Below are 9971 nucleotides of genomic sequence, written 5' to 3'. Positions count from 1 at the left end.
ATTATGATGTTCTGTTTTATTTTGAAAGCACAGTGTCTTTATGATGATGACAGCATTAGAACCTGCTGTCTTTAGGTCATTACTCTTCTAATGATCATTTGTCCTGGTCCTGGTTAACTACAGTGTGAGAACTTGTCCATAGTTCCAGTGCTCCTGTAGTCCATGTGGAGCTCCCTACTGCCCTCTGCAGGCCACTGCCTCGATTAACTAATGCAAACTGAGCTAACTTATTGTAAGACATACACTACATAAACTTCAGTGGACACCTCTAATACCCATTGAGTTCAGGTGTTTGAGCTGCACCCATTGCTAACAGGTGCATAAACCCAGCATATACCCATGAAATCTCCACAGACATCATCCAGAATGGGTCGTAAACAGCAAGAGAGTGACAGTGTAACCTTTGCCGCAAGTCATTATGAGAAATGTCTGCCCTACTGGATAAAACTCACAGAACGGGGCAAATAAGTGACGAAGCATGTTAAAGTTACTGCTGCATCACTCACTACAGAGATCCAAACTACTATCCAAATATCCAGCAATGCAGCTTTAACTATCACAATATCTGTTCTTGCTCATTCAGATACTTAAAGGATATAAAGACATTTTGAGAAATACACTTTATTTTCTTTCCAAGAGTAAGATGTAAGATGAGAAGATAGATAACACTCTCATATCTGTATTCTGAATATGAAGCTACCACTTTTAGATTGTTAGCTTTTAGCCTAGCAAAAAGACTGAAAACAGAGGGAAACTGCTCGCTTGGCTCTGCCACAGGTAAGCTGGCCAGAATACGGCTAACAGGGATAAGATCCAAACACAGGCAAAAGCAGGCAGACCAGATCAGAGTCACAAGACAAGCAAAGGTCCACATAAGCAAATGTTTAAAAAAAAACAAAAAACGCAAAGAATCCTGAGTCCAAGGATCAGGCAGGTCAGTCAGGCAGGTTGGTTATGATAAGTGGAGAAGGGAGGTCAAGGAATGTGGGAACAGGTGAGGGTGTGCCGAGGAAGGTTACATCATTAAAAAAATAAATATATATAAAAAAGACCTGCCTGAAAGGTATCCCATTATCATTAAAAACAGTTTTTACAATACCCAGTCATGCATTTTATCAGATCATTGGTCAATTTGTATTATGTTGTTGGGTTTCATTAGATTTTTAATCATGTTAAGTTAAAATTTGTATTAAATTTTCAGAAAATGCACAGGGAAAAACACAAGGGAGGGAAACCCTAGGAATTTCAGGCCATTATTGTAGTATAAAGTTTACCTTTCGTAAACTACTAGTTTAATAATTTCATACTGCAAGTATACTTTTAAATTCTCCCTTCAGTGAACTTAAAGGTCATATTGATAACAATTTTATGGGGACAAATCTTTTTTTAGAAATCTACAGAGCTTGTTGAACGGTGCAGTTTCCTTAAAAACATTATTATGATTGTGAATTAATAATGAAATTAATATTCATAATTAATCAGTATTCAATTTATAAACATTTTTCCGGGTCCAATATGATTGTTTTGTTTCTGTCTGTGTAACGACAGTTGGTTAGTGGGGAAAAAAACTCATTAAAGTGAACCCTGACCCTAACTAGGGTTAGTGACCTTAATGTTACTTAACTAGTGTTAGCAGCGTTACGTTAGCTAGCTAATATTAGCAAGGTTAGGTAGTGTAACAAACTGGCGACCACTTGACGGGGCAGATGACTCGAACAACAGCGGTGCTGTGACGTCAGTGCAATGTGAGGTGAGATGGAATGCCACATTTAGTGGCTGAATATTATCAACAACAAATATCGACAACAGTCGACTACTCATATATCATTTTTGTACACTAGCTTAATATTTATGTTTTTTTTATTTACTTGGAATATACCTTTAAATGTACTTTTAAGTAGACTTGAAATGAACTCATATATATAGTCCCAGTGGACTACACATATAAAACTTCAAATGACATACTCACGATTAGGAATGTACTTGTTTTATTTATAAATCAAAATGTTCACGCAAATATTGTACTGGATGCAAAAATATATGAAGAACATAACAATGACAACTCAAATCAACACCTCAGTTAAAAACAAGTACACAATAAAGGTTTTAATGTTTAAAAATCATTTTAACATGATTCATTAAAACATGGTAAATCATTTGTGTTTCCCCAATGAGAAACTATCCTCATAATGTCCGCGTCATACCATTCTTGGTTTCATTTTCCACATTTGTTACACCGGATAAAGTCAGCATTGCAGACCCTTGTTTATCCACTTCTTGTTCAGTCTTTCTCTGTTTGGCCAGCTTTCTGCAGTAGAGGCTGACATGTACCGGGTGAGTAAAAGCAAGCAGAGACAGCACGGTGACACCTACATTTACCTGTGACAACGACAGACAGAAGAGGAATATGGAATATATCTGCTTATTAAAGTGGTCCAAGATGACTCAATAGGTTTTAATCAAAGCTTATCACAAAACCTCTGGCCACTTACATAGAGTGGGTCTCCATGCAGCTGGTGCTGGATGAGGTGCAGGACTGGAAGCTGGAGAAGCAGTGCCAGAGCTGCAAATGACATCGCCACCCCCGACATCTTCCCAAAATGAGACATCGGGAAGCTGGGGGAGAGATGGAGAGGGAGAGGGGAGAAAATTAAGCAGTAGCAAATTCAGAGAGCTGAAAAGGGATTGCTGATGGAATATTGTGGTGGAATTAAAAAGGAAATGGGTACGTACGCGATGCTGATGAAGGTGTGGTGGCCTCCGTAAAAGAAGCCGCTGTTGAGAACCTGCAGGACAAAGGTGACGTACTGCAGAGGGAGGATAGGACAGGTGAAACACACACAGAGGAGGAAACACTGTAGGGAGGTCAGGAAGAGGGCGAGAGAGGACGAATGGAGGTCGGCTTCCCGCATGGTTTTTCCTAAGAAAGATGACAGATGATGCTTGGTAAACTGTGGAGTCTTTATAGGAACTGCCAATAGAGGAAATAACTAAAGGACGACTCAGGCAAATATAAAAAATGAAGCTCGGCACTTTTATTTTGGAAAACCCTTGAAAAGGATATTTCAGGAAGTACGCCTGGTCAAAAGCTCAGCATTTAATGATCCAGTTTGAAGATCTTTCTTTTGTTAATCGACTGTGGTCACACCCGAGGCAGGGAGAAGGATAACGGAAGAAAACGCCTCCCCCTCAGGTGTGATCTTTTCAACTTAACAAGACACTATGTGCTGCCTTCCCCCTCATTTAATATTTGATTTACTGTTAGTTATCACACACAATTTCTGTATTTCTGTTGAGATCTTTAATTCAACAGAGAACACAATGGGTTTGTTCTTTGAGCTCAATAGCAAAATTAGCCATTAGGTTTAGAACATTTAGTCAAATAAAAAGCTTTGTTCCACACTATGATTTGAAGAAAGCTAGCCAGCTAACCTGGATCCAGAGGCTTGCCCTTGTGTCTGTCCATGATGAGGCCGTTCAAGGGAGCCATGAACACTCCGCACAGCTGGGTCAGGGCATAGACATTGGTGTAGTGATTCACTTGAGGGGAGGGTTAGACAGAAAGGGCAGGAAATTTAGTCTGGAGGAGGAAACAGTGGTAAATAATCAAAACCTATATCACACCAAGGGCTGTAATGAGGTGTTGATCACTGGAAGTAGACAAGAAAACAGGAACAAGTGATCCCCTGGTTTCATTCTTTTTAATTTGATGACGTTTCAGCCCTCAGGCTTTGGTTGTTGCAGCTCCTTCTCTACTATCTCTCTAACATAGTTGAGCTTTAAGCAGCAATGTGGCAACAGTTCTCCTCGAGCACTGATTCAGAACAGGGCTTTAACTATTTACTTTTGAAGTTTCCCAATATATGATATTAATTGACACCGACTATCCAGCCAGAAAGCATGACGTTTTATTTTTTTAATGGCATGGTATACATTTGCACAGAAAACTAACACTGACTGGTGAAGTCAACCAAACACTGCTGCCTTATGTCATTTGACACACTTAAAAAATGCTGTTATGTCTTACCCAAGGTTTGGTCATCATTGGCCAGCCGGGTGAGCACAGGGTTGACACTGGTTAAGAAGATGATGTGACAGAAGATGATAGTGACTACCCACACCACGTGCCACAGGAAGAGCCAGGACAGCACACAGCTCCGGAAACTAGCAACTGGATGGACGGAAAGTTGGAGGGCAGAAATCAGATGAATCAATGTTTATGCAGAGAGAAGATAGCTTTGCTTACTCTTAGACTATCAGATCTGATCAAATTGCGACATAATGATGTTGCTGTGTCCGAACTTAACAGTGATTCAGGAAACTTCTTAGAGCAACTCTGAGCATGGAAGAGACAGAAGCTTTTATTTTAGTGAGGTGGTGTGGTTGACCCTGTTGGTAGGTGTGACACAATCTTTTAAAAGCTGTGATTGGTTGATCAAAGAAATGAATAAAAATGCAAAGAAAGGACAGTGAAATCAAGCATAATCATCCCTATTTAGACAGGGTGTAACAATGAATATTATTTTATGTAATTAATATCTCTGTTTAATAAGTATAGTAAGTGTAAGACATACTCTAAAGAAGCTTAAAAATGTTGGGAAACACAGACCTACTAGTTGTAGCCTATTGACATGCTGATAGTGCATGCGTCCTTACATGAACTCACTATGCAGGCAGTTTTAGGAGGCCTGCATGCTTAGTCTATTTGACAACAACTAGAAAACAATATTAAAGGGAGCACACCAATGAGGAGTGCTATGTAACAAGTGGGAGATGACTTATGGACCATAGGTTGTGTGATCACTTTATGGATGGAAAATTGTATCAGAAATCACTTTTGCGATTTTAAATTTAAATGTAGAAATTTAGTTTTACATTTACCAAATATCTCAGTGTTGTGATCACTTAAATTCTGCTGTTGTATCGTTGCGTTGGGTTGGAGACATGAGCGCATCTCTTATGAGATCAACCACAAACATTATCCCCTGCACGATCTAAACCCTAGTGTTTTGTTTGCTTAAGAAACTCCCGAGGCTCTTAAAGTCCAAAGTCCAAATAGATTTTCTCCCTTAAGGGCTAGGATGCTTTCTGAATACGGGCCCTAATGTTTGCTGCTAGTTTGAGAGCAAACTCCACTTAAATTCTACTTAAAAAAACTAGAAAAGATAACCCACGACAAAAAGATCCCATACTTAAAGGTACACTACGTAGTTTTGGGGAGAAAAAAATGTAATCAGAAGAGAAAGATCTTCATTGACTGATTTTTTTTAAGCCTACACAAACTAAATAAAAAAACTCTCCTCATTTCATGACAGAATAAACCAGCTGATCTTAACGGACAACACAATTTCAGTTTTACTTTGTTTATATCTGGCGGACTCTGCCATGTGTCATGCTTCAAACAGTGTTCTGGGGACCTTATTTAGAACAGCTTGTTTATTCAGTTATGGAAAAAATAAATGTTTCTGATTATATATATTATTATTTTTATTATTATTAATAAAACCTCACTAATATTGTAAATTCTAACATTTTTTAAAAACGACATAGTGCCCCTTTAAAGGTCCCATATCATACTCACTTTCAGGTTCATACCTCAAAATAAGCACCCAGTTTTATAATCAAAAATGACATGGAAATCTCTCTTTATACCATATGGGACCTTTTAAATGCAGTACAAAAACTTTACCTACCACTTTGCATGTTTTGGGGTGGATTTTCCTTTCAAGTAAATAATGACAGCTTTGCCATCCAAATGAGTCCTATTGGACTTGGAGACCAAAGTTGTGCTTGTAAGTCACATTCAAGAAGAAACATAAATGACGTTAACCTTCCTCCTTCTTGGGCTCGGGCAGTGGCTTTTTGAGCAGATGCAAGGCGGACATCTCATCCTCTGCTCTCTTGTCCTTTTGATCCTTCTTCACATCTGCTCCCTCTCCTTCCTCCTTCTTGGCCTTCTCCTCTCCTCTTCCTCTCCTTGGGCTTGGGCAGCCTATTCTGTTGGAGCAGAGATGGTGAGGGAGAACAAATTCATCTGGCACAAGCTTAAGTTGATCAGGATGGTGGAGTTTGTTCTGACCCATAAGTGAAGGTTTCCGGCAGTGGGTAAGGGATATGTCCTCTGGGCATGAGGAAGATGGTACGTAGGAGGTGGATTATGTTGCACAAGGTGAGGAAGAGAAAAGATGACTGAAGAGATACTCCTCTTTCTCGCAGCAGCTTTTGACAGGAAGACAAAAGGAGAAGATGTATACATAATTTGGGGGTCTTGGGTCTATATTGCATATCTATTACCTTTATGATGAGAAAGACAACAGCAGAGGAGTCATAGGCCCCATTGTAGAGGGTGATGACGGTGGAGCGGTAGGAGTCAAATAGGTTCCCCACCTTGAACAGAGAAGTCACCTCCAATAAACCTGCATACTGATTTTGTTTTCCTTATCGTAAGCTTTCATACAGCCACATTAGTTTTTAGACAAGGTCACCACAAACCTGGGAATTGGTGATGTAGAGGATTGTTCCAGCCATAAGGATACATGACAATGCAGGGTAGAGCAACAACGACGTCTCTGTGTGTGAAAGACAGAAACAACACTGATTCTGAGACCTGGTAAAGGATCTACCCTATGTGCTATACAAATCAACATACCTGTGTTTGACAGTGTGATGAACAATGTGCCCGTTGTGTACAAAGATCTGCAAGAAGATCATAAATCATGAGACTGAAACAGGTCAGAACGCTTTCTGGTCAAAATGTCACTACTAGTAAAGTCACCATAGTGCAGTGTGTGTCAGTTATGTTCCTGTTGGCTCACTGCCCCCCACATGTTTAAATTTTATATCTGCAAGCTCTGCTGAAGCCTGTAAATGACCCATTCATTTGAATCAGGTGTGTTGGATCAGGGAAACATCTCAGGCCTAGTTCCTACGTACACGGGTATTTTTGGAAACTGAGTTTTGTCTCTTTTCCATCATTGTATTATCAAAGTTTGTGACGTCAAACAATATAACATCTGTTCCATCACTGCACAAACTTCAATACTCCATCATAACATGTACTCCAGGTTCACATTTGCCAAAGATGCTTCATACACTGATAAACATGTGTCTGTGTCATCATTTCAAAAAATCTTAGTTTCTGCCTGTCCAGATGTAAAGACTTAAAAAAAAATTCTGAATGTCTTCACCCTGGCAGGAGTTTTCCAAAAGCTCGGTTTTCGGTGAGTGAGTACGGTAAGCCAAAATGCAGAGAAAAAGCTGTATCTCTTTATCAAGTTTCATGGCAATTCATCCAATTTTTGTTTTCGGTCAGGTCCGACTGTCGCTGCCATCCCTCGAGCCATGCAGTGCTGCCCTGCCCCTCGCCTGAAGGCCCCAGAGGTGGCCTTACAGGTTAACAGCTTCTACAGCTTGTTTAGTCATGAACCAGAAAAACAGACTTGCCACAGGTTTACTCACATAGCTATTAGCCTCGTTGCTGCGGTTCCGCAGCGGTCAAAAATGTAGCCAGTGGGGAAGTGTATTATTGTGTTGCTGATGGAAGCGACAGACATTACTCGAGAGAAGTGCTCATCCTGACCGCTACAATCTGGAAGAAATAAAGATGAAACAAGGAGAAGAGGTCAATATGGAAACAGTTGAATGCTTCTATATGTTTACTGTATGTCCTGTGCGAATTAGCCTAATTTTGTGTTCTTTAATGTCTCTAAACATATTAATTATCATATACTATAAAGCAAGGATTCTCTTTCGCACATCCCACGATCTGCTCATCTGATCTACTTCACACTTGGAAGGTTTGTTGCTACAGACCCAAAGAAGTGCAGTGTCAAATTTGGTGCAATGTGGACACGTTCGGTATTTGAATAAACAGCGAACACAGCTCTGTGCAGCAGCGGGGGCAAGGCTTCAGTGCTTTGGCTTCATGGCTCTGCAGACTGAAGCTGGAAGAGGCTAAAAGAGTGGGGAGACGCGGTCAACAAATAAGACTTTAGGTGAGATTTGAAGTTTTTGTCAAAAGTAGCATGCTAGCTTACGTTAGCCTCAAGGTATAGAATGTTTACCCTTGCTCGGCAGCACAGACAGATGCCTCTCTCATTAGTTGTTGTGGTCCAGATTGGAAAGTGTTGATGTAATCATGTAGATTTCACATCGTCAATATAAAAACATGTTTGATATTAATGGGTTAACCCTGATGAGTCTAGCAGTTCAGGAGGCTATAAACTGGATTTGTAAACCCCTCACATTACCAGATAATCTGTGCCCAACCGCATGTTTTGAACAGGGGATTGTATTAGTTAATGCCTTGAAAAGTATGAAGTGATATTTAGTGGACACAGATTGGGAAAGATTTGTGTTGTTATTTTGCCCTCATTTCCCCTGTAGCTGAACTCATTTTAGTACATGTCAACTAACGTCAACTTTTTTTTTTTTTTTTTTTTTTACAATTTATGCCTCTTTATATACCTATGAACACAGCATTGTCCTCCTCTCTGGTGGTGTTGACACAGTATCCAGCAAAGTATCCATCAGCTTTCAGCGCAAACACCAGAGAAGCCCAGCCGTAGACGATCCCTGTGAAGAACAAATTCTCTACTAGACCAGACAGCAGCATCAGCCAGCGCAACTTGTGTCTTCCTCCCTGGATTTCGAACATATTGCCAAACTCTGCTGCTTCTGCCAAGCGAGCAAAGTGGAATGATGCTGCTGAATTATGACGAGCAGAGCTGTAAAACCATCACAGCACACATTGAAGAGAACCCCACAAGACACAAACACTGGAGGATCAGTTGAGTACATTCTCGCGAGATCATAAAGAAATTGGCACAGGTCTTCACATAACGAAACATAAATAGCAGCGTATTACAGAAGCTCTCTTACCACCAACCTGCGAGTATGTCCTGGCCTGGAAATGCAAAAACAAGCAGTACATGCTGTACAGTATATAACCCAGCCCTGAGAAGGTAGGCTGGGAGGCGTGGCTGATAATTAACAGCCTGAAGGCATCATCTAGAATAGAGTTAAAGGTGTTGCTGAGTTGTACTCTTCATTGACAATGACAACCTTTGGTGTATTGTCAGGATGGAACAAGAATGGTTTGACACAGGAATGTTTGTTCTCACAGAGAGTGAAAAATGTCTTGATGTGATGAGGTCCACTATTATGTTCTTCAGTCCTTTGTAAGCATAACAGCAATTCAAGATGTGTGAGATAGGACATTACTGATCACCCACCTACAATGCAGTACTGAGTTCTCTCCCCAAACAGCTTAACAACCATTCACACCTGGGCTCACCTAGCCTTGGCAACCCACATGAAGATCAGTTGGGTCCACAGCCGGTTGGGTCAATGACCCAAGTGGCCCTAACGTCTCTGAAACTCAGAGCTCACACGTGTCCTTAACAACTCTGTAAGGACACTCCCACACAGAGTTTAAAAGCCTGCAACTCCCCTCCAGTTAGTTAGAACTGAAGAAGCCTCTTGGATGAGAGGTGAAACGTCTTCAAGAAACTGAAACAAGTCCAGTTGCCTCAGTACAGCACACAGAAGAACCTGCTCAACTTCTTTCAGTTGGAGATGAATACCATGGCAAACTGTCAATGTTTGTTATTGAGCTCTATCATACTGTAGACAGCTATGTCTGTGTTTTTCTAGGTAACTTCTGTGATCCTGGTAATTGCTGTTACCAAGCTATTTATTACTAGGGATGCGCCAATCAGATATTCAGTATCTGTATCCGTCCGATATTGGCCAAAATCACTGGATCAGATATCTGAGAGGGGAAAATATATTATCCGATCCGATGTATTCACCTAAATGCTCCCATAAATGCTATGCGCATCATACCGCAGAGAGAACCTGTAATGCTGCTTCAGAGGCCAAGAAGTCATTCGTTTAAGACACACCTTCAAGCAGGTAGCCCAGCTGTGATGGAAATTCAAAGCTGGCACCGGCTGTGCCATTCAACAGTA

At 40.6% G+C, this 9971-nt stretch overlaps 1 protein-coding gene across 1 annotated transcript; it reads right to left on the bottom strand.

The window, feature by feature from the left end:
- Positions 1-2080: 2080 nt before the first annotated feature.
- Positions 2081-8656, bottom strand: LOC311263785 (equilibrative nucleobase transporter 1-like; the record flags this gene model as incomplete). The annotated part of the gene is made up of 12 exons (XM_084364098.1): positions 2081-2379; positions 2493-2616; positions 2734-2920; positions 3433-3540; positions 4028-4171; positions 5831-5997; positions 6080-6219; positions 6295-6387; positions 6493-6569; positions 6650-6696; positions 7459-7588; positions 8467-8656. The coding sequence occupies 12 exons, from the start codon at positions 8654-8656 to the stop codon at positions 2185-2187; spliced, it is 1602 nt and encodes a 533-aa protein (XP_084220224.1). The 3' UTR covers positions 2081-2184.
- Between the last annotated feature and the right edge of the window lie 1315 nt (positions 8657-9971).

Source organism: Pagrus pagrus, assembly GCF_965226575.1.
Source record: "Pagrus pagrus genome assembly, chromosome: 2".
NCBI lineage: Eukaryota > Metazoa > Chordata > Actinopteri > Spariformes > Sparidae > Pagrus > Pagrus pagrus.
Note: the sequence above shows the minus strand (reverse complement) of the source record. Positions and strands in the feature narration are given on the sequence as shown.